This window comes from Panulirus ornatus, chromosome 64 (genome assembly GCF_036320965.1).
Source record: "Panulirus ornatus isolate Po-2019 chromosome 64, ASM3632096v1, whole genome shotgun sequence".
In the NCBI taxonomy this organism is placed as follows: Eukaryota; Metazoa; Arthropoda; class Malacostraca; order Decapoda; family Palinuridae; genus Panulirus; species Panulirus ornatus.
Genome location: NC_092287.1, coordinates 21,962,371 through 21,987,313, shown reverse-complemented (window position 1 = coordinate 21,987,313; position 24,943 = coordinate 21,962,371). Strand labels below are relative to the sequence as shown.

General features: G+C 46.8%; 2 protein-coding genes across 2 annotated transcripts; both read right to left on the bottom strand.

Moving 5' to 3' along the window:
• Positions 1-856: 856 nt before the first annotated feature.
• LOC139746331 (uncharacterized) lies at positions 857-14,601 on the bottom strand. The gene is made up of 8 exons (XM_071657474.1): positions 14,410-14,601; positions 13,323-13,592; positions 11,745-11,881; positions 10,105-11,563; positions 9,730-9,926; positions 7,405-7,596; positions 5,997-6,257; positions 857-2,723 (listed from the first exon to the last, which is right to left on the bottom strand). Exons 1-8 carry the CDS (start codon positions 14,579-14,581, stop codon positions 2,532-2,534), a joined length of 2,880 nt encoding a protein of 959 aa, XP_071513575.1. The 5' UTR covers positions 14,582-14,601; the 3' UTR covers positions 857-2,531.
• Positions 14,602-19,768: 5,167 nt separating this feature from the next.
• Positions 19,769-24,894, bottom strand: LOC139746124 (uncharacterized). The gene is made up of 5 exons (XM_071656983.1): positions 23,647-24,894; positions 22,456-22,652; positions 22,081-22,272; positions 21,356-21,616; positions 19,769-21,114 (listed from the first exon to the last, which is right to left on the bottom strand). The coding sequence occupies exons 1-5, from the start codon at positions 24,755-24,757 to the stop codon at positions 20,893-20,895; spliced, it is 1,983 nt and encodes a 660-aa protein (XP_071513084.1). The 5' UTR covers positions 24,758-24,894; the 3' UTR covers positions 19,769-20,892.
• Between the last annotated feature and the right edge of the window lie 49 nt (positions 24,895-24,943).

The window sequence follows — 24,943 nt, the reverse complement described above, 5'->3', positions numbered from 1 at the left end:
ATACCAGGAGAAATTGAGTGTAGGATGGCAAAAGTTGAGAGTATATGAAGCAAGGTAAATGAGTGAGAGGAATGGGAGGTATTTAGGGAAGTTGTGCTGGCATGTGCAAGCGATGCATGCAGCATGCAGATGGTGGGAGGTGGGCAGCTTAGGAAGGGTAGTGAGTGGTGGATGATGAAGTATAGTTTCTGGTTAAAGGAAATAAAGAGATGTATTTAGGTTTTACTTATAGAGAAAGAGTGCAAATGATTGGAAGAACTATACGAGAAAGCGGCAAGAAGTCAAGAGGGAGATGCAGGGGTTGATAAAGAGGACAAATGAGAGTTGGGGTTGAGCGAGTATCGGTAAATTCTAGGGAGAATAAGTAGATACTTTAGAAGGGTTAATCATGTGCAAAAAAGAAAAGAAACAAGAGAGTAAATTGGAAGACTGGTGAAGGGAGCGAAGGAGGAAGTGGTAACAGTAATGATGAAGTCAGGAGGAGATGGAGTGACTATTTTGAAGGACTGCTGAATGTATTTGATGATAGGGTGGCGGATGTAAGGTGTTTAGGTCGGGGTGGTATGGGAAGTGAGAGTCAGGGAGAGTGGTTTGATGGCGAGGAGTAAGGTGAGGAAAGCCTTGCGTACGATGAAATATGGCAAGGCGGCTGCAGTGGATGTCATTACAGTTGAATTCAATAAGAAAAAGGGGTGAATGTTTTGTTGATTGATTAATCGGGATTTTCAGTGTATGTATGGATCATGATGAGGTGCCTGAGAGTTGGAAGAATGGATATATATATATATATATATATATATATATATATATATATATATATATATATAAATATATATATATATATATATATATATATATATCGCCACTGTATCAAGGCAAAGGTGACAAAGATGAATTATGAATTTGTTGAGTATACCTGATAAGTTGTATGGGAGGGTATTGAGTGAGAGGGTGAAGGAATGTACAGAGCACGAGACTGGGGAGGTGCAGTGTGGTTTCAGAAGTGTTAGAGGATGTGTGGATCAGGTGTTTGCTTGAGTGTGAGCGAGAAATACTTAGAGAAACAGATGAATTTATTTGTGATGGATCTGAAAAAGCACATGATAGGGTTGATAGAGATGCCTTGTGGAAGGTCTTAAGAATACTCGGAGTGGGAAGAATGCCGCTAAAAGCAAAGTTTTTATCAAGTGTGTGAGGCTTCTGTACGAGTAGGAAGATAGGAAAGTAAATGGACCCAAGTGAAGGTCGGTCTACGGCAGAGGTGTGTTATGTCACCATGGCTGCACAATTCGTGTATGGATGGGGTGGTGAGGGAGGGAAATCCGAAAGTCGTGGGAAGAGGGGCGAATATGTGGTTTGTGGAGGATAAGAGGAAATGGGAAGTGAGTCAGTTGTTGTTTGCTAATTCAAGTGAGAAACTGCAGTAGTTGGTGACTGAGATTGGAAGAACGTGTCAAAGGAGGAAACTGAGTGTAGCTAAGTAAAGCGAGGTTATTAGGTTTATCAGGGTTGAGGGACAGGCTATTTGGAGTGTGAGTTTAATCAAAGAAAGATTGGAGGACGTAAAGTGTTTTAGGCACCTGGGAGTGGACATGGCAGCGAACAGAACCATGGAAGCGGAAGTGAGTCATAGGGTGGGGGAGGGGGCGATGCTTTTAAGAGCACTGAACAAAGTGTGGAGAGGACGTTATCTCGGAGGGCGAAAATGGGTATGTTTGAAGGTACAGTAGTTCCAACAATGTCAGATGGAGGCGAGGCAGGGACTATAGATAATACTTTGCGGAGGAGGGTGGGTGTGTTGAAAATAAAATGTTTGAGGACAATATGTGGTGTGAGGTGGTTTGATCGAGTAAGCATTAGAATAGTAAGTGTGGTAATAAAAAGAGTGTGGTTGAGAGAGCATAAGAGGGTGTGTTGAAATGGTTTGGACATACAGAGGGAATGAGCGAGTAAAGCTTAACAATAGGATATATTTGTCAGATGTGCAGGGCACACAGAGAACCGGGAGAGCAAATTGGAGGTGGACGGATGGAGTGAAAGATATTTTGAGTGGTTGGGCCCTGAACATGCAGAAGGGTGTAAGATATGCACGGGATAGAGTGAATTGGACCGATGCGGTATACATGGGTCGACGAGCTGTCAATGGACTGAACCAGGGCATGTTAAACGTCCGGGGTAAACCATGGAAAGATCTGTAGGGGCCCTGGTTGTGGACAAGGAGTTGTGGTGTCAGGATATTACGCGCTATAGATAGAGAATGGATGTGAGCGAATGCAGTCGTTTTTCGTCTGCTCCTGGCTCTACCTCGAAAACGCAGGAAATAGAGACGAAATATGTAAAAATGGTAAGAGAGAGAGAGAGAGAGAGAGAGAGAGAGAGAGAGAGAGAGAGAGAGAGAGAGAGAGAGAGAGAGAGAGAGAGAGAGAGAGAGAGAGAGAGAGAGAGAGTTGTTGGATTCTACAGTTTATGTAGGCCTCAGGACCCGGTCAGGGATAGAACTGCTCTTAGATGAACCATCCATGGGCCGCTCACTACAGGACCCCCAGCGCCAGCATTACGTACGACAAGACGAAGACGACGACCAACAGGAGGATGAGCACCCGGCAGATGACGTTACAACGTCGGGCGACCTCCTGGGATGGCCCGTGTGATGGCTGCCCGAGTCCCTGAGTCGACACCCGGGACGAACCTTTGGCTTCCTCTATTGTCAATACTGGCGACATCTGTCACGTTGTAAAGAGGAGAAAAAGTAATTAAATATGTATATATATATATATATATATATATATATATATATATATATATATATATATATATATATATATATATATATAAACATGATGACCTCCAACAGCAAGGAGTCGAACTCGGGACCTTTCCTTTGTAGTTGGGAATGCTAAATGCTAGGCTACGATCGACCGTAACATTCATATCTATCACGCAAAGGTCCCGGGTTCGAATCCCTGCTGTTGGAGGGCATTATGTGTTCTATGAAAGTGCTCTTTCATATGCTATATATATATATATATATATATATATATATATATATATATATATATATATATATATATATATATATAATCCCTGGGGATAGGGGAGAAAGAATACTTCCCACGTATTCCCTGCGTGTCGTAGGCGACTAAAAGGGGAGGGAGCGGGTGGCTGGAAATCCTCCCCTCTCTTGTTTTTTTTTTAATTTTCCAAAAGAAGGAACAGAGAAGGGGGTCAGGTGAGGATATTCCCTCTAAGGCCCAGTTCTCCGTTCTTAACGCTACCTCGCTGACGCGGGAAATGGCAAATAGTATATATATATATATATATATATATATATATATATATATATATATATATATATATATATATATATATATATATATATATATATACACGAACAAAGTGCATATGAAACACGATAAGTTCCCAAGTGCACTTTCGTGTAATAATCACATTATCAGGGGAGACAAGGGAGAAATATAACAGTCAGGTAATATATAAAGAAGAGACGTAGCTAGGACGCCATTTGGTAAACATGCGATATATATATATATATATATATATATATATATATATATATATATATATATATATATATATATATATATATATATATATATATAACACGCCTTCAACAGAATTAATACTAACTTTCCGCCTACAACATCAGTTCTTATCACCCGTACAAACAGGAACATTATGTCTAATGTTTATCTTCGTACTTGATGTTTGTCTGTATTTCTTCGCTTTGAATCTTGTAGCTTGTTGACGTCTTTATGTCTGTATCTGTACCCTCAGGCTACACACTAACTCTATACTCACTGTGATATTCATAAGTTTCATGTATTGTTTGATACTGCTGCGTTTTCATAGTTTGATAAAGCTGCTTTTCATATTCTACCTTTGTTTACACAGCAGGAGCCTTGGAGGTGCTGGTGGCACAAGTCATATGAGTTAATTTACTTTATTTTTTTTTTCCAAGAGAAGGAACAGAGAAGGGGGCCAGGTGAGGATATTCCCTCAAAGGTCCATTCCTCTGTTCTTACCGCTACCTCGCTAACGCGGGAAATGGCGAATAGTATGAAAGAAAAGAAAGAAGAATGATAAGATGTATATCTTAGTTTTACCTATAACTTATCAAGTAATACTATACGTGTAATAAGTGTTATTATGTTCTTTTTTTCCAGACTTTAACTTAGATTTAAGTTGAGTAAAGCTTGGAAAGTAGCAGCCAAGTGTTTCTATATCACATTGTTAGGATCTAAGCCTATCCAACTACCGGTGTCCAAAATGGCCATCAACATGAAGCCACATTAACCAGCCGAAAGATATTAGACATTACCTTCATCAAGTGTTGAGGATGTTTACAAAACCACATACACTCTAATTACATACGTGGTTCATGATTGCCACTTTGATTACCACTCAGTTCACCACCTGAGGCAGCAGTAACTTTATAGATTATAAGGTTTTGTTCAATTCTAGTTATGTTTTCTTAGTTATAACATATTTTAAGTTATAAGATATTTCTAATTTCGTGATAGCTTAAACTGAAACGGTCAAAATATTGAATATGCTTAAAAATCATGAAAGAAAAGCGAAGTAGCGACAGTGCATTGATACTTCCAAAGGAAATAGCTGCATTATATCTTCCAGAAAGTAAAACAGAAACGCTAATGCAGACTAATAAATTCCTGATGGATTATCATATATCACATATTTCTTTGATGTTAAAACCATGATGACAATGTCAAAAATCATTGATAATTTTTTCAAAACTATATAATAGTTACCCATTTCATTATTCATTTTCTGTTACAAAATATTCTTACACAGAGAATGAAAAACTATAACAATTTCGTAGAAACTATACAAAGTTTGAAATGATATTTAGAATCACGTCAGTGTTCTTTTTTTTGTATAATAGATTATCATCGAGTAGATAGAAAAAGAATTCGTCTGAAAATAATTCTTATGTCATATACGGAAAGTTTAATACTCAGTTTCTGTAACTCATACTCGACTTTGAGAATGAAGAGAAAAAAAGTACAAACTTCAATCTGGTAAATAACTTCATATCTAACATCGTAAATACACAGATTATTTACAGTGAACGGTGGAACAGATGCCAAACATTACATCTGACACAGCTACTGGTCAGCGAATAAAACAGATTTTACGTAATTCCTTGACTTTTGAAATTCAGTGTGTAATATTTTATGACCTCAAAATAGAGGCAATTTTGCATCAGAACAAACTCGCTGATACTTTCTCTTTTATGGCAATTGTAATATTGATTTAGGTATTAATGAGTTACGGTGCTACCTGACTCCCACTTGAAATTAGATTTTCCTTTCAAAACCATATTCAAGTGCCCAGTTGGAAATACTTTCTCGTACGAATTTAGCGCAACTATAAGAGTAGAACACATAGGCCACATACATAGTGAGAGTGTAAGTGATCCTAGAATAATCTTTATAGACACTTGAAGGTGTTAATAATCATTACGTTGACGGCCTTAATGGTTGTTGATAAGCCTTGAAGCCCCAAACAACCAACCTAACCAGAGCAGAACGTTTCTGTGCGTGATGAACACAGACAACAGTGTCCATCACGAACCAACACAGGATTTCCTGTCGGGAATCCTTGGTTGACGGGGACGGACACAAGACTTTTAACGCCTCACAGTCGACATTGCAGTAAGCTCACTATCTTAGACAAAACTGGATGATCTAAGAGAGAGAAAGCCTTTACTGTGGATACACCGTAAATAGGACGTGGTCTACTTAAAAGCTGTACAACCTAATTTTTTTTTTCAAGATTCCGTCTGTATTGTGATATTATCTACTAGGCTTCACGTAGCCGAAGAGCCATGATAAATTATATATATCATTTCGTTCTAGAACAAATAGAAAGTTAACCGAACGTTTACGTATTTCTATAAGCGGGAACAAAGGTTTATTGACAATAAGATTGGATGCCAACGAAGCCGACACGTTTACCTTCTGGTGATCAAGATGGCTCGACCTCACGCCGATGGCTCTGACGACGCCCCTGGGGATGTGGGCAGCGTTGAAGACAACGTTGATGATAGTCTGGGCGATGATGATGAGGAAGCAGAAGGTGATGATGGCGGCGTACCACACGTCGATCAGCTTGAGGTACGGCGTCTTGACGGAGGACTGTGTGGTGGAGGTGAACAAGGCGGCCAACACCAGCTGGGCAGTCAGCGAGATCATGATGCGGTTCGTGAAGTCCTCCAACTGTAGGGTGGAAATTGGATAGAGGGTTCAAGACAACACTACCGAAGAGCTGTGTTATACTCTTACCTTCCCTAGGAGTTCACGGCAAACTTCAAGACATTGACACGAATATCGAGATGGCGTTAGTTAGCTAAGACCCAAAAATGTATAATACGTGGCAAACAAGATTGACTTCGAAGAAGCATAATTTCAACGGTATCATGGTAGTGTAGTAGTGGTTGAAGCTGTCAAGTTAGCGAAGTCGTTGTTTAAACTGTACTACAAGTCGTGATGAGAATGGGTCGTAATGGTATGTCACCTCTCTACTAACCTGATCCAACTAGATATTGTAAAACTGGTATAATTTCTTGTTACCCTGACAGGAGACATGAGACGGTTACACAGCCCATTCATCCACAAGTATTTCTGTCCAGTGTTATCCAAAGTTTCTGAATCGGACCAACAGCGCAAAACTTATCTCGAAACAGATATTGAGAATTTAGACCTACGAAGTATTGAGTCTTAGGAGGTATTTCAATATAACAGAAAAGTCGAGGTCGAAGAGTTACTTGGCTCTGATGATATTTCTCTCAAGACGCTGAAAGAAGTCAGCCGACAAAAAGCATTTCTGGCCATCAAAATCTTGAACGAAGGGAAGGAGGGAGGGAGAGTGACAGAAGACTAAATACTTCACAATATGTAACACCAGATTTAGAAAAAAAGAAATATAATTTATAAGATATCAATCATAACGTTTGGTAAACTATTATCAAGTTCAACAATACTCACCTGCATTGTGATGAAGTCCATACAATGCTCAGTTTCAGAGCTGTAACCATGAACTAAAAATGAAAGATATAATGCTCACTTATTTCGAACATACTGGTCGTATTTGCTCACCAGACTTGATCAAGGAAAAAAAAAAAATTAGAACACATCCAGAGAAGAGTGACGAAACCAATTGTATTACTCAGATAATTGAGCCTAAAAAAATTGTAATCATTCCCTCTCAAAAGAGCAGAGGTTCCCTGGGAAATCAAGTTGTAAAAGTTTAGAAATAACTAAATGATTTCGACAACACAACATACGAAAATTTCTTCAGGATGGAGAGATGAAAACAACCATAACTTTACAACATGAAGTTAGGAGGAGGCGATTGTATTATTACCTGGAAGTAGAAGGTAGCGTAGGAGATGAAGAACATAAGGAGGCTGGGGAAGAAGCTGTTCATGACGTGGTAGCCGTACAGACGGCGTAGGTGGTACGTCAAGACGAAGTAGGTGTTGTTGTCTGTACCCTGCAGGAACCAGCCCACCTTCGTCGTCTGCTCCTCCAGCACGTACTCCAGCAACACTCGACGCTGCCGGGAGGGAGGAGAAACAGGAGGGCAACACGTAACACCAAAGAATGATTTTTATGTCGTAGTGAACTATGACGGTATATGAATTTTCAAAATTACTCGTGAAATGAATCATTGTAATGCCGCTCTGGGTAAATCGAAAATTGATGGCAAACTTCGCTGTTTAGATTTCTCATAAACAGGTTACACTGGATTCTGCTAGCCTATTGAGCAACAGTTTCTGTCCCATATTCATGACTGGTTGGTGTAGAATCTTGACAAACATACACCTGGCTCTTGTCTACATGTTATCATTTAGATGACCAGCCAAACAGCACACAAGACTATCTTGAATTCATTGTTCATTATGGCTTTTAGGAAATAAGAGGATAGGACAATGTTAAACTAGTGTTATACTCGTCGATTTCCTCTCAATAATGTTTTCTTTCGGTAGTGCGTTTGATGAGATGCAACCGATGGTGTGTGAGGGATCGTCTCCCACCTGCCAGCCATTGATCACAGAGGCTACAGCAGCAACACTCAGTGTGTGGCAAGCAATACAGTAGCCAAGAAAACCACCAGACTTTGGCGGAAGCTATGGTTCGAAGCCTTGCACGTTTCGCTGCCATCCGCTCGAATTCTCGAGGAATTCTAATACCGAGGTTTTGAAATGTAATTGAAATTTTCATAAGTTGAGAACAGAAAAGTAAAAGTTCATCACTATTGGCATGGCAGAGAAAAATGCCATAAACACGATGATGACACAGACAGCCAAGTTACCATGATAATAGGAGACCCAAATTGTGGCAAGACCGATAACGTTTCTCATTCATCAACAGATTTGGTAACACACAACCCGAAGTTATCTACATGAAACTAGATAAATATTGTCTCTTAACTAACGGAATACTAAGGTTTAAGATGGAGGAATGCAAATACGAAGGAATTCAAACAGCAACAGATCTCTGGGTCCCTTCGAGGCTGTTTGTGATGGTGGAAGATAAATGAGAAACATGCATCGGTGTGGTAAGAGTAGAAATACAAATATATCAAAGATAGAAAAAAAACATTATAAACTATTCGTGTAGCTAAGGAGGCACAAATAATGTTGGTGGAGGATTTGAAGCGAAATACTTATCAATTCTATTCTTAAATGTGTCTATGTCACTACTTTCAACACCTCTAAATGGTAAAGCATTCCGTATGTTAACAATCCTCTTGAAGAAAAGGTATTTCGCCTCATTCGAAGTAAACCTTTTGCCCCTGACTTTATACCCATGGCTACGAGTGAGATCAAACACTCTATCCCAACGTAAGTCATTAGATTGAGGTTTTCAAAGCCGTTTGATGATTTTGAACGCCTGTACCAGATCACCGCTAAACCTTCTCTTTTCTAAACTAAATGGATCAAGTCCTTTAGGCTCAAGTAGAATTTGTTTCTTGGTCCGGGAATCATCTTCTTAGCTCTTTTCCTTACGCACTCTGTTCTGTCTATGTCTTTCCTCAAATACGGTAACCAAAACTCAACACAATATTAACAATATATATATTAACACAATATATATATTAACAAGGTAATGACTCTCTTGCTTTTAACATATCCAGAGGATTCTATCGGGGTTTCTCTTGCTATTTTCAATAATATACGCTTCATACCGACGATCACTTTGACGTAGAAGTCTCTTAGTTTCTCTACACAAACTTAATGTGCTTGATCAAGCTGGTTATCGGTGTCTTTGAGATTTTTACGAGCTGCTGTCGTAGACAACAGGCACTATGTCATCGTTCCACATTTTGGCTTTGTATTGAAAAAAAAAAGGTCGTCTGCTACGCGTTGGCTCAGATGTTCCCTCCACGGCTATGAGCGTTTTCGTGGCGAAGGGCTGTACTGTTTATCAATAAGTCTGGGGGTCGGGAACATTGCTGCTGATAATACGACACCTTCATGTCCGCCAGCTACAGTACAAGAATGACAAGTGTGGTGGGGGTAGACGAACACACGACCGTCTCGCTGTTTACACCAGCAGGAAATATAGGAAGGATCGCTCCTGCCTGGACCATCAAGCCAGTCTTGTCTAACTCCTGAACCTTCGTCGTCGAGTTTATACCTTTAGCGAATGAGCCCTGTCGATTTGTGAGCCTGTGTTTACTTACGGAGTCTAGGTAAGGGACGTGTTTGCCCCTCATGGCCTTCCTGAACACCCTGGTCCAGGGAGCGTTCATGAGCATGAAGGAGATGTTGCACAGCTGGAAGTCGAAGGGATACATCTGCAGGTGGAAGTGGCAGGGCACAGAGGCCAGTACACCTACGTAGTTCTGGATGGCGTGTGACTGCCCGTCCGCCTGGTGCGCTGCCCCCACGCCAAGGGAAAGTAAGAGTCATCATATTCATACAATCTATCTAATACATTAGCTGTTGTAGACAGAGACAATCTAATACATTACCAGATAGAGACATCAATACCAGCGTGCCTTCTGAATTTCCCTCAATAGTTTTATGGTCATCAACTGTAAATGTTCAACACTTACCCATGTAAGGGTCCGAGAGAGGTCTTTCGGTCCTGTTGCTGGCGTAGGCGTAGCAGAAGTGGTCGTAGTCTGTGGTCTGGAGGACGGTGCCCTCACCGTCGCCCGAGACGGCCCGCACACTGGGCGTCCACACCAGCTTGCACGGGAAGTAGTTCTTCACCCGAGGCTTCAGGTTCAGGAACTTGAGTCGTGGGTCGAACCAAGTCAGGGTCATACCTATGTTCATGGTGGCCACGCCTCCCTCCGTCGTCACGTCGTCCAGACTGTACACGTCCGCGTGGTACTGGAGGTCTACTGGTAACTCCTCCCCGGGTCGTGGCGGCGGGGTGTAGTACGGGTCGTACCCGGATGACCGCTCCACCACTTGACAGTTGGCCTCGTCCGACCTGTCGCGGCAGTGGACGATGTCGTCGCAACGATCAGTCTGACGGACACACTGTCCGTCGTCGCAGGCAAACTGGGTCGTACGACAGTGGGTGAGGGTCAAGACGACCTCCTCCTCCCCCGCGGCACTCCACCGGTGACGACCCACAGGTACCGGCGCCTCCGGCAGCAGCCACTGCGTCTCGTGGAGCGATGACCTCAACAGCCAGCCGACCTCCTGACGCAGGATCTCCGAGCCTGCCAGTCCCCTGAACATAACATGACCCGAAGTGTTGTGGCTGTAGTAGGTGTGGTCGAAGAGCCGTCCGTCGTGGCCGTACAGGTTGTACAGCACCGTGGACGACACCTGACACAAGGAGCACTTCAACTGTCTGACACACGCCGCCACCATCCCTCCTTCGGTGCCTTGGGCAGGACAGATATCCTCCACCGTGACCTTCTTCGCTATTTCCTCACTTGACCTGGATCCCAGTACCCAGGTCACCAGTCCGCCTGTGACGACGCAGGAGTCATTGGTGCCCCGCGCTACGGTCATCAGAGAAGGAGTGAGGTCCTTGCTGTCCAGAAGCAAGCCGCCCAAGGCTTGGCACACAGTGACGTGTTGTGAATACGTGCCGGCCGGCTGAACCAACAACGAGTGCTGCTCGGAGCGACACAGCTGCGCCATCGTCCATGCCTGCCGAAGGGTAACGTTGCCTTCCGCCACCCACTGCCGATCCATCAGTAGGTACGGAGGCTCGCTGAGCCGACCTGTCTGACACCAGGAAACTCTCAGCAGCCTCCTGAAGGGGAGTAGTTGCCTCCATACAACGACCATAGCCACCTCCGCCTCCAGGGTGCCGCGGTGCCCCCCGCCCACACACGCCACCCCTGCAGGATCCTCCGTCGTCGAAGATGAATCTTCTGCGTGTGTTGGTCTCCACGCCCCTTCACCCCCATCACTCACTGCTGCTTCTCTGTCTTCAGAAGTTCCTGGTGTTCCTCCGGTCTCTAGTGACGCTGTCGTCTGGAAGGCTGAGCCCAGGAGGCGCCTGGCAGCTAAGGGCTCACTGGTGTCGTCGACGTAGCAGAAAGCCTCGGGGAACACACAACGGTTATTAGATACACGTCCAGCAATGTAGCGGGAAAGATAAGGTTTAGGTCAGTGATACGTAAGGGAACACCTCACCAAGGTTCCATAACGGAAGGTTGGAAAATAGAGGTCGACACGGTATAGATTATCATTTGCTGAAGACGTGATTCTAAGCTGGGCTCACCTGCGTCGGCTGATGGTGGAACTGGAGGCACAAGTGGCGCCACACTCCGGGAGGAAATTTGGCCTCGAAGAAGTACTGGAACACCTGGTTCGTGGCCACCTCCAACACCTGCAGCGCCACCCCTATTTGACTCATGTCTGTAGGACAAAGCAACACATAAAGCTTCACGAAGACAAAAGAACTTATCGGTGGGACGAAATAGACATTATAAAGACTCACCCTTGAGTTGCCAGTGGCCACATAGCTTGATATCATGTTGTTTAGCTCTATCTTAAAGTTTTCGATCCACGTTCCTCTAAATATGAATGAGTCTGCTGAGGCTGCCTCTAATCCATTAATATGGCTAAATATTTTGGTAAAGAACTATGAATAAAAGGCAGTTAGACTGGTAATTAATGAATGTTAACTGATTCTTTCTCGTTTCTCTCATATGACAGACTCCACAAGAAATTTGATCACCTAAAGTCTCTCAATAGGAGATAAAACTTTATCACAAAGAGATCTTACCTCCAGAAAGGCATACTGATAACGAGAGATAAGACCGTGTGATCAATAATGTTTAAGGAACTGAAAGTTGTGTAAGGGAATCAAAGACTTTCGAGGTAGACAAAGAAACGAAATTTTTAAGGGTTAGAACAAACATCCCATTTTGGGATAGGCTGTATTGATGGTTGGATAGGCTGCATTAATACTGGGATAGGCTGTATCATTGCATGTATCCAAGCAGAAGAAATGATGTGCCTTTTTAATGGGTTGGAATACATGAACAAGCACAGGTTCAAGTTCACAAACACACTCTTTGAAAACATGAAGATGGACGCCATCTGGTCAAACACACCTTGTCTGGTGTCCTGAGAGAAATGCTTTTTTGGACTACACGAAGTGAGGAGAAATGTAGAGAGACGTGTGATTAGTTAGTTAAGGAATGAAAAAATATGTTGAAAATGATCCAGAGTGGTTTTAAGGTTGAGGGTTAGAAACAGAATAGAAAATAGTTGCTCCGTCTGTTAGACAAGACAGAGGCAGCCTCGCTGGAAGAAAAAATTTAAGAACGGCAGCTCGACAGAACTAGTTCGAGAAAATTTAGGGTGAAGACCATAAAAGCCATTTGCATCAAGAACAACGTAAATTCAATGATTTCATGCGAACACGAAAGCTGGATACATGTCGCAAGAAGAGTAATTTTTTTTTGTTCCAAGTTTTGTGTGGCAGTTCCATCGCCCGAAATGATCTCATAAGAGGAGTGGTTGAAAGAGTTTGACTGGAGAGGACATAGGCCTCCTTCTACAATACTTTTGTCTGGTTCGCGTTAAAAACAGAGATAGAAGCATCGTCCGAGGAGACGTAGTTTTCCCCGAGAAGGAGAAAGAAAGAATTGACGCAAATTAGTTATAAAGACAACGTTGTTAAGAGTGCAAACACTGGCGTTTAGAAGGAAGCAGTTGGAAGAGTTGGAGGTATGGTAGAGTACAGTGTGTTGGTCAGACAAGCCAGTTAATGTGGCTACACTACAGTTCGAAATAGAGTTAAAGGTGTTCAGGTCGGATGAGTGTAAGGAGATGAGTGGCCACACCTTACCTACTGTAGCTGACCAGGTCTTCTGGGTGTAGGTCAGGAGCGGCGAGTGTGTGCGACTCTTGCGTATCCTGAGGAAGGCGCAGAAGGTGAAGGAGGTCAGGTTGGAGGTGTGACGGTCGTGTGGCGAGTGACTGTTCCCATCAGTAAGAAGGGAGGAGGAGGAGGAGGGTGAAGGGCCACCACCAGCAGCAGCAGCCTCGGGAGGTCCCTTGCCACAGAGAAGGGAGTAACCCGGGCCAAACGTTGCTCCCATCACCAGGTCGTCTGTACCTGAGGGAGCAACACATGCAGCTGTCATCATTAACACAGCCATCCTTACACATCCAACGTTACACGACCATCCTAACACAGTCATCCTTACACATCCAACGTTACACGACCATCCTAACACAGTCATCCTTACACATCCAACGTTACACGACCATCCTAACACAGTCATCCTTACACATCCAACGTTACACGACCATCCTAACACAGCCATCCTTACACATCCAACGTTACACGACCATCCTAACACAGCCAGCCTTACACAGCCAACGTTACACGACCATCCTAACACAGCCATCCTTACACATCCAACGTTACACGACCATCCTTACACTGCCAGCCCAACACAGCCATCTTTACACATCCAACGTTACACGACAATCCTAACACAGCCATCCTTACACATCCAACGTTACACGACCATCCTTACACTGCCAGCCTAATACTACCACCCTAAAACATCCATCCTAACATAGCCATTCTCTCAATCCTAACATAGCCATCTTAGCAATGCTAAGCTAACACAACAATCCTATAACATCAAGGTGTCAGGCCGACGCGTTGTGCTCAAAGGTCGTCCCACCAAGGGTTGTAACCTTGTGCTGAAGGGTCGTACCATCATGCACAAGGGTCGTAACCTTGTGCTGAAGGGTCGTACCATCATGCACAAGGGTCGTAACCTTGTGCTGAAGGGTCGTACCATCATGCACAAGGGTCGTAACCTTGTGCTGAAGGGTCGTACCATCATGCACAAGGGTCGTAACCTTGTGCTGAAGGGTCGTACCATCATGCACAAGGGTCGTAACCTTGTGCTACTCACCGCTGGTGGTCAGGTCCGTTGCCGCCGCGGCTGGCCACGACTGTAGCTGACCAGCGAGCCACGTCAGGCACACCCAGGCACAGACACACACCACGGGGGAAGAGCGCTTTGGGATCTGCCGCAAGACGGTCTGGGTTCGAGCCCCAGTCGCGGATTTTGCCCTTTCCACCATGTCCTCTGCCACCCACACGGGTCGGTCTGTTGGGAGGAGGGATTAGGGATTAGGGATTAGGGATTATGGAGAGATCCCAACAACAGTGTTTTCTCCGTCGCTGTCCCATCAATGGGATCATGACCACCCATATCCCACCAGTGGGATCATGACCACCAATATCCCATCAGTGCGACACTGACCGCCAATATCGCATCAGTGGGACACTGAGTACAAATGTCCCAGTGGGACCCTGACCATCAATGTCCCATCAGTGGGACACTGACCACCTTTGTCCCATCAGTGGGACACAGACCACCAATGTCCCATCAGTGGGACGCTGACCCATGTCCCATCAGTGGGACACTGACCACCAATGTCCCATCAGTAGGGCGCTGACCACCAATGTCCCATCAGTGGGACCCTGACCACCAATGTCCCATCAGTGGGACCCTGACCACCAATGTCCCATCAGTGGGACACTGACCACCCATGTCCCATCAGTGGGACACTGACCACCATTGTCCCATCAGTGGGACACTGACCACCAATGTCCCATCAGTGGGACACTGACCACCAATGTCCCATCAGTGGGACCCTGACCACCCATGTCCCATCAGTGGGACACAGACCACCAATGTCCCATCAGTGGGACGCTGACCCATGTCCCATCAGTGGGACACTGACCACCAATGTCCCATCAGTGGGACCCTGACCACCAATGTCCCATCAGTGGGACACTGACCACCCATGTCCCATCAGTGGGACACTGACCACCATTGTCCCATCAGTGGGACACTGACCACCAATGTCCCATCAGTGGGACACTGACCACCAATGTCCCATCAGTGGGACCCTGACCACCCATGTCCCATCAGTGGGACACAGACCACCAATGTCCCATCAGTGGGACACAGACCACCAATATCCCATCAGTGGGTCACTGACCACCAATATCCCATCAGTGGGTCACTGACCACCAATGTCCCATCAGTGGGACACAGACCACCAATATCCCATCAGTGGGACCCTGACCACCAATGTCCCATCAGTGGGACCCTGACCACCAATGTCCCATCAGTGGGACACTGACCACCAATGTCCCATCAGTGGGACCCTGACCACCAATGTCCCATCAGTGGGACACTGACCACCCATGTCCCATCAGTGGGACACTGACCACCAATGTCCCATCAGTGGGACACTGACCACCAATGTCCCATCAGTGGGACCCTGACCACCAATGTCCCATCAGTGGGACACAGACCACCAATGTCCCATCAGTGGGACACTGACCACCAATGTCCCATCAGTGGGACACAGACCACCAATGTCCCATCAGTGGGTCACTGACCACCAATGTCCCATCAGTGGGACCCTGACCACCAATGTCCCATCAGTGGGACACTGACCACCAATGTCCCATCAGTGGGACACAGACCACCAATATCCCATCAGTGGGACCCTGACCACCAATGTCCCATCAGTGGGACACTGACCACCAATATCCCATCAGTGGGACCCTGACCACCAATATCCCATCAGTCTCTACTTCCAACATCTAATTTCCTGTGGTTGTTCGAGGCTGGGATCCATCCCACACAACCCCGCTCTATCAACGCTTCTGTATTGTTCGTCACGTTGCTTTCTATAGACTCGTGTGGCGATCCCTTGATGAGTTTATCTTGTGCTTCAAGCCACAAGACTGGCGGAGGGCTAGGTAGGATGGGTCCTTGGGCTCCTTCCTTCTGGAGGAGGGCTGGTCAGGATGGGTCCTTGGGTTCCTACCTGCTGTAGGAGGGCTGGGTAGGATGGGTCCTTGGGTTCCTACCTGCTGGAGGAGGGCTGGGCAGGATGGGTCCTTGGGTTCCTACCTGCTGTAGGAGGGCTGGGTAGGATGGGTCCTTGAGTTCCTACCTGCTGGAGGAGGGCTGGGCAGGATGGATCTTGGGGTTCCTATCTGCTGGAGGAGGGTTGGGCAGGATGGGTCCTTGAGTTCCTACCTGCTGGAGGAGGGCTGGGCAGGATGGATCTTGGGGTTCCTATCTGCTGGAGGAGGGTTGGGCAGGATGGGTCCTGGTGTTCCTACCTGCTGGAGGAGGGCTGGGAAGGATGGGTCCTCGGGTTCCTACCTGCTGGAGGAGGGCTGGGCAGGATGGGTCCTCGGGTTCCTTCCTGCTGGAGGAGGGTTTGGTAGGATGGGTCCTGGCGTTCTTTCCTGCTGGAGGAGGGCTGGGTAGGATGGGTCCTTGGGTTCCCTCCTGCTGGAGGAGGGTTTGGTAGGATGGGTCCTGGGTTCCTACCTGCTGTAGGAGGGCTGGGTAAGATGGGTCCTGGGGTTCCTACCTGCTGGAGGAGGTGAGAGTGAGTGAGGTTGGTCGCCACACCACAGCCATATACCACACCGGCAACACATCGATCATCTGGCTCCCAACACCTGCCACTGGTCAAGGTGAGGCCGCTGTACTACACCTGTGGCGCAGGTGTCCCTCCCTCCCGTTCTCTGGTCACGTGTGTCGAGGTTCCCGTGTAGTGGCTGATACACATTAGTTCGCCTAGGGCTGGACATGGTAATGCCTCGAGATTCTGTTTATTACATGACATCTTCTCAGGTAATTAGAGTTATTCTGTCCATCTGTCTGTCTCTCTCTGTCTGTCTGTCTTATTGTCTATATCTTTCTTTCTCTCGGACAGAAAGCATCGTCTTAAAAAAACCTGACCTTTTAAGATATGTGTCACTTCTTTTTTATATGAGACAAATTCTGAAAGCGATTGGAAGATGAAACGGAAAACGGAAAACGATCAACTGTGTATTGACAGAAAAAAAACCAAACTTGTGGACTGGGTTTACATCTGAGGGAATATCTCGAGACACCGGCCATCACCAACTGTTATTGAAAAAAGAAAGAAAAAAATTACTTCCTTTGAACAGTTTGCACAAGGGACTGACCGCTACTGATTGCAAGACGAAATGTATTGTTCTTCTGCCTCTTCTTGTGATGACTGGAACGCCCATCAGAGAAGGCATGTGCTGCAGTGATAATAAGTCATGGTGGAAGATCATAATTCTGTCTTCGTTCCAGTCTCTTTGGGACTTGAATTTTCATTTTCGTCTTCGGTATGTTCCCTGGCGACATCCTAACGCAGTTCCTGGCGAGGGGAGAGCGAGAACTTGTCGTAATTTATTTTGTAACGTCTTTTTTTTAAGTGTTGCAACTTTTATTAGCGTTACCACACATGTGGTGGTTACTGTGTTATATTTGTTATAAACCACTGTGGTCCTGTGATACACGTTATGTGACCATGCCCATTCCTGGTACTGATTGTGTCGCCCTTGGGACACGTACACAGACCCAGGTCAAGCCGCCCCTCAACCTCCTGTTCCTGTACAGTTATGGTCTACACACACACAGACACACACTCAGTACCACATCACATTACGTTCTCCCTGACGACATACCCTCGTCTTCCTTCTTAACCTGCCACACACTCATCCCCTCAAGGGCCATCCATCCCTGGGGCTCGCAGTCGCCCTGCCAACGACTCTTATCCACACCCATATCTCTTCAGAACACATACATCCTCACTTTTTTTTGACGTTTGATCACATTATGATCCTTAACAGTTGAATGATGCATGATCCTGCCCCCTGCTGGCATACTGTAGATGGAAGCCCTTCGTTAGCCTGCTGCCCAAAGATTAGGGATCCCAGTTTAAGCATTTCGTAATAGATATAACTGTCTATCCATCTATGTATTTATCTGTCTATCTATCTACCGCTGGTGAGGACCAGTCAGGACAACACATGTATAGCTAACCAGTACTGTACCGCTGGTGAGGACCAGTCAGGACAACACATGTATAGCTAACCAGTACTGTACCGCTAGTGACAACGTCGAACTGACTCTGCTTCATCTCAGATGCGGACACATGATATATTTACCAAGATTCTTTTTTTTTCTTTTTCAAGGGTGTTGGGTAAGTGAGCAGGGGCTTTACTAAACCTTTCTCCTCCTTGAAGTAAGTATGAAAAAAAAAAATGACAGTAAAAAATAGATCTCAAATTGATTCGAGTTATTTGATCGTCACCTGTAGTGACTTGTCAATATTCTGTGTTCAACTGCTAACTTGCTCCGACACAGAATATGTAATGGCGGTATTTGTCTTCCGATCGTTTTTCGAAGAAAAAAAAGACGAAAACGAAGTCTGATAAAAAAAAAAAAAGAAGTTACAAAGGATTTTTTAAATGACGATTTTCGTTCATGAAGAGATCATTCTCCGGTACTGTGATGTGGTGGGAGTGATTGCATTAGGTCACATCAGACGGAGTTTTATAGAAGACTCAAAACTACGCCTTATATATAATACCCTAGACTGGACGTTCTATGATAGAGTAAACTACGCTTTATATAACGAAACTTTATGTAATAACCAAACTAGGCTGTATATAAAATCCATGATTAAACTGTATAAAGGCCAAACAAGGCTTCATAGAATACACAAGAGTAGGCCTACAGGTTGAAGGAACCATCAGAGTCCTTGTGGCAATAGAATACACAAGAGTAGGCCTACAGGTTGAAGGAACCATCAGAGTCCTTGTGGCAATAGAATACACAAGAGTAGGCCTACAGGTTGAAGGAACCAGCAGAGTCCTTGTGGCATCTGACGAGGAAGACTTCCCTGGCTGTGAGGACCGAAGGGCCCTTTATCCTCCTTAAGGGCATGGTCGACTGAGTGTTCACAATCATGACGATAATACAGAACACGGTTGGAGCAGACACAACTGGGGCTTGGAAACTGCAGGGGACCCAGGGTGGCTCCTTTGTGAACATTGGAATCATTATAATGAGATGAAAGATCTTATGTCATATTCTGTTGGATCTGTTATGTGACCATGACAGGTGATGATCTCTGTGTAAAACAATGGGTATACGAGCTTTGCCTTCAATCATGGGTACATTAGGCGTCCAAAATGCGCCAACAGTAGTTGAGCGACGTGCACTGTGGCGGAATGCCATGGCTAACTTGGTTGGTCTCTTAAACACCCATATGTCGACCTTTTAAAGTATGATGGCGCGACTTTTGAGGCGACCCTTATCTATAAGGTTAAAGGCCAAGCCATGAACCTAAGGTCGTGCTCAGATATCTTATCTTAGTACTCAAGGGGTAAAGACTCGATGTATTTTCGATTCGGAATACATCATCGAATTACACTAATGAAAGTCTTTATTGATAAAGATGTTATGGTATTATATGGTACAGTTTACTCAAAGAAATATGAATTGGTTTTCCTTAATTTCCATAACATAAAGTGTTGTCGTACTACATAACACTAAGATTTTGATATATTACCTCGAGATTTTAAGGTACTGTGATTCTTAGGAATATATTGTGACAGGCAATCACTGGACGAGTGTGGAAACCGCAGGGGGAATAGTCACAGTTCATATAACATGATAAATACATCAGAACATGTAATCAAACTCGTTGGAAAACATAATACAGAAGCTCCAAGCTTTCGTCAGCATTTCAAGCCATTTTTTCAAGCATACAGAGTCAGTTTGAATAAGAGAATATGGACAAAACCAGCCACCACCACATCCGAGGAAACAAGGATTATCCAGTTCGAGAAACATGAAAGGTTGGCGAGAGTGGTCAAATGACCCATCACTCTACCAAGCAAAAGAGGTTAGGTCAGCTACTGCTTTCTTGGTTTTGCTACATTTTCAACAAAGATTTCATTAAACTAATTCAAACGTTCCTTTATCCACGGTAATGGTGGTGTTAACTATGATAGCAGAGGATTCAGCAATGAGCTTTTCTATAAGTGACACACAAGGATAAACAATGCATTGGATGTGAATCATTTTCTGTATGTTTGAATATTGAGTTTGATTCCGAGGCTGTCATAGAAGATCAATGGTGTTGAATCCTCTTCTATTCACCTGTTTGGCCAATATACACCTCTAGCTAATATACTTTGACTTCAGTTTGTTCCAAGATATGGTGAAGACATACTTCCTAAATGCCCCTCCGTACGCTTCCTCACGTCCCTCCGTACATTTCCTCACGTCCCTCCGTCCATTTCCTCACGTTCCTCCGTACACTAGCACTGTTTGCTACCCAGCTACGTCCTCTTCCTCTGGGCTGCACTCACATCTACCTACGTCGTCATGGCCTCTCTTAAGAAACTGTTTATCGCTATCTTTCTCAGTTTCCTCTCTCAGCTGGTCGATCATTCCGCTTAAGACCTGGTGCCACAGCTGTTCCAAAGTCCTTCGCGTCCTCTCCCGCAGGCGAGTCTGGCTCCGTAGGTGAAGAGGGAGCCTCGACTAGGCGGCCCCACCGATGTCTGCAGTGGCCTGGAAGTGGAGGAGGCCGGCGGCGGCTAGGCTGTAGATAAGGACGAAGACGAAGACGGAGGCGAAGAGAAGGACGCGAGCCATCGCGTTGCAGAGGCGCGCCATCCTGTGTCCTGAGGGCAGCGGAGGAGTAGGAGGTCTGGTGGGAGCGTGGGGGCGTGCGTCGCCTCGCCTGGTGAACAGCGGCTCCACCTGAGGGAGGAACACCTCGCTAGTCAGGGCGACAAGCAAACAAACACTGGTGCAGCTCATACTGACGTGGCCGTGTGGCGACTGTAGATGGGCCTGGGACGGTCGCTACAGAAACAGGGAATAATGACAGACTCCCTACAGCATGTCCACACACACACACACACACACAGAGCTTAGGGATAGTGACAGATACTGTGTGCATTACGCGGTGCCAGACTAGCGGGACCTGTGACATTTGTACCTTGTTACGATGCAGCGGTCGTAACATCTGTTCTCCGCTGGTGAGGGCTGGTGGGAGGCGTCCACCGCCGTGTAGCACAGCGTTGATGATAGTCTGGGCGATGATGATGAGGAAGCAGAAGGTGATGATGGCGGCGTACCACACGTCGATCAGCTTGAGGTACGGCGTCTTGACGGAGGACTGTGTGGTGGAGGTGAACAAGGCGGCCAACACCAGCTGGGCAGTCAGCGAGATCATGATGCGGTTCGTGAAGTCCTCCAGCTGTAGGGGGGAGGAGGGGAAAACAAGTGGCAGTGTATGATAACAACAGCGGCCACTTTGGACAGTCGTCAGGGTCGTTCGACATATGGTTGTGTCTGTGGACAACCACTGGCAAGAACGGCGTATATGAGAAAAGTTTAGCGAAACAGACCTTAAACTGAGGTAAGATGAGGGTCAAAGGAAGCCCAGATTTTCTTGAGGTTAGATTGTCACCCCTTATACAAAAAGGTTATTGCTACGATTTAGGGAAGTACCTACAAGTGTTTTTATGTACAGTTGTTGACAGAGTACACATTAGTTCAGGTGTGAGATATATGGGTATTTAGGGAAGTACCTACGGGCCTATTTAAGTACAGTTGTTGACAGAGTACACATTAGTTCTGACGTGAGGTGTGTGTGTGTGTGTGTGTGTGTGTGTGTGTAGGGGGGGGGGGGGGGGGAACATGGATGAAGACCAGCCTCACCTGGAAGTAGAAGGTAGCGTAGGAGATGAAGAACATAAGGAGGCTGGGGAAGAAGCTGTTCATGACGTGGTAGCCGTACAGACGACGCAGGTGGTACGTCAAGACGAAGTAGGTGTTGTTGTCTGTACCCTGCAGGAACCAGCCCACCTTCGTCGTCTGCTCCTCCAGCACGTACTCCAGCAACACTCGACGCTGCCGGGAGGAGGAGAGGAGGAGGTAATCCATTGTATACGACCAGAGAGCCACTCTTACGACACACAGGACCCAGAGCTCTTTACATCTCTACCAAGAGAGCAAGGGACAGATAGATGTTTTTTTTTTTTCCACGTGAAGGGGAGCAGCAAGGGCGTGTGATGGGAACTACGAAAAACTTACTGCGTTCAGATAGGGGACGTGGTTGCCTGGCGAGGACTTCCTGAAGACGTGGGTGGAGGGCGCGTTGACCACCATGAAGGACAGGTTACACAGCTGCACGTCGAACGGGTACATCTGCAGCTGGAAACGGCAGGGGACCCAAGCAAGCACCCCGAGGTAGGTCTCGATGGCGTGCGACACGCCCTCAGCCTGGTGGCCTGCGGGAGGAGCAAGGACTCATGCTAGTGGTGGTCACTCGAGGTGGGAATACAATTTAATATGAATAGCAGCAACATGTCACTGGTTCCTTTCGGGGCTGTGTGTGGGAGGGGAAGGTATCGGAAACCTAAGGGTTAGTGTGGGAAGACCGAGGAAACAACAGAGGTTAAGACCAACACCTGTAAGCTTTCTACGTAACTAAGGGCGTTGTGAACACCAGCCGCCCAGGGGCGCATTGCCCTACCGACTCATTGTGCAAAGTTTACGTTATTCTTATTTCTTTTTGTCTTTGGTCTGTGGCACAGCACTTCACCTGAGAGTCAAGTTTGTCCTTGACTGAAGTCTTTATCGCGAAAGATACCTACGTTCATATCAATATGTAAGCTTTCTAAAGGGGTAGGGTAGGGGACGCCTTACATAATCATTTGTTCAAGGCCAACACATCTGCATTAATGGTCCTACCCGCTTCAAAGGCAAATCGGACAGTGTAAGATACGGTCCCGGTCGCTCTAAGTACAGTCCCGGTCGCTCTAAGTACGGTCCCGGTCGCTCTAAGTACGGTCCCAGTCGCTCTAAGTACGGTCCCGGTCGCTCTAAGTACGGTCCCGGTCGCTCTAAGTACAATCCCGGTCGCTCTAAGTACGCTCCCGGTCGCTCTAAGTACGGTCCCGGTCGCTCTAAGTACGGTCCCGGTTGCTCTAAGTACGGTCCCAGTCGCTCTAAGTACGGTCCCGGTTGCTCTAAGTACGGTCCCGGTTGCTCTAAGTACGGTCCCGGTCGCTCTAAGTACGGTCCCGGTCGCTCTAAGTACGGTCCCGGTTGCTCTAAGTTAAAAACCGGCTCTTAATTATCTCATCTGAGCCACACACTAAATTCTCATCATCAGGCAGCAGTAGCAAGGTCAGGGTGTGTCGTGTACGTCAGCTTGGTCGTTCCTTAGAGTTTGACAGACTCTCGGTGGTCGGACGGGAGAAACAGACGTCTGCCACTCACCCATGAGGGGGTCGTGGAGTGGTCGTTGCTCCGTCTCGTCGTTGTCGTAGGTGTAGCAGAACTTCTCGTAGTCGTTCGTGGTGAGGAGGTTGCCCTCCCCGCTGCCGGAGATGGCACGGACCCTGGGCGTCCACACCAGGTGGCACGGGAAGTAGTTCTTCACCCGAGGCTTCAGGTTCAGGAACTTGAGTCGTGGGTCGAACCAGGCGATGGTTATGCCCACGTCCATGCTGGCCTCGCCCACGTTGGTCGTCACGTCTCCCACGTTATACACGTCAATGTGGTAGCTAAGACCCGTGGGCATGACCTCCCCGGGTCGTGGCGGCGGGGTGTAGTAGGGGTCGTACCCGGGAGGTCGTTCCACCACTTGACAGTTGGCCTCGTCCGACCTGTCGCGGCAGTGGACGATGTCGTCGCAACGATCAGTCTGACTGACACACTGTCCGTCGTCGCAGGCAAACTGGGTCGTACGACAGTGGGTGAGGGTCAAGACGACCTCCTCCTCCCCCGCGGCACTCCACCGGTGACGACCCACAGGCACGGGCGCCTCCGGCAGCAGCCACTGCGTCTCGTGGAGCGATGACCTCAACAGCCAACCGGCCTCCTGACGCAGGATCTCCGAGCCTGCCAGTCCCCTGAACATAACATGACCCGAAGTGTTGTGGCTGTAGTAGGTGTGGTCGAAGAGCCGTCCGTCGTGGCCGTACAGGTTGTACAGCACCGTGGACGGCACCTGACACACAGAACACTCAAGCCACTCCTCACAGGGCGCCCATACCCTCCCGTCCACGCCCATGGCTGGGCATTCCTCTTCGGTTTTGACCTTTGCTACTACCGTCCCATTTGCTGCCCTCTGACCTCCACTTAACCAGGTCACTGGTCCATCCGTGTCGATGCAAGCGTTAGCCGGGTCCCGCACCCGTTCCATTATGGTTGGGGTGAGGTCTGTGTAGGTCAAGAGGGCGCCGCCCAGGGCGTGGCACACCGTCCCGTGACGGGCGTATGTCCCCGCCGGCTGCACCAGGACCGTCCGCGGCTCAGAGGAACACAGGCGTTGCGTGTTGTACCAGCCGAACGACGCATTACCCTCGACAGACCAGTCGCGGCTCATGACAAGGTCGGGGTGCTCGGGACGATGATGCTTGCGACAGGCAGAGATGTCACGCAGTATCTCGGTGGCGAGCGGTCGCCTCCACACCACCACCCCGGCCACCTCTGCCTCTAGCGTCCCGCCCCGCCGCCGCCCACCACCGCCCACGCACACCAACCCATCTATCGCCTCCTCTGATGCCTCGTT

What these genes read in the sequence shown, in the direction of transcription:
- LOC139746124 (XM_071656983.1), bottom strand. Translation starts at nt 24,757, where the DNA reads ATGAGCCGCGACTGGTCTGTCGAGGGTAATGCGTCGTTCGGCTGGTAC. An exon ending in ACTCCACGACCCCCTCATGG is followed by an intron (nt 22,653 to 23,646) that starts GTGAGTGGCAGA and finishes CTCCTCCCGCAG; the next exon opens with GCCACCAGGCTGAGGGCGTG. An exon ending in ACGTCCCCTATCTGAACGCA is followed by an intron (nt 22,273 to 22,455) that starts GTAAGTTTTTCG and finishes TCCTCCCGGCAG; the next exon opens with CGTCGAGTGTTGCTGGAGTA.
- LOC139746331 (XM_071657474.1), bottom strand. Translation starts at nt 14,581, where the DNA reads ATGGTGGAAAGGGCAAAATCCGCGACTGGGGCTCGAACCCAGACCGTC. An exon ending in GACCTGGTCAGCTACAGTAG is followed by an intron (nt 11,882 to 13,322) that starts GTAAGGTGTGGC and finishes TTTGTCCTACAG; the next exon opens with ACATGAGTCAAATAGGGGTG. An exon ending in TCTCTCGGACCCTTACATGG is followed by an intron (nt 9,927 to 10,104) that starts GTAAGTGTTGAA and finishes GCGTGGGGGCAG; the next exon opens with CGCACCAGGCGGACGGGCAG.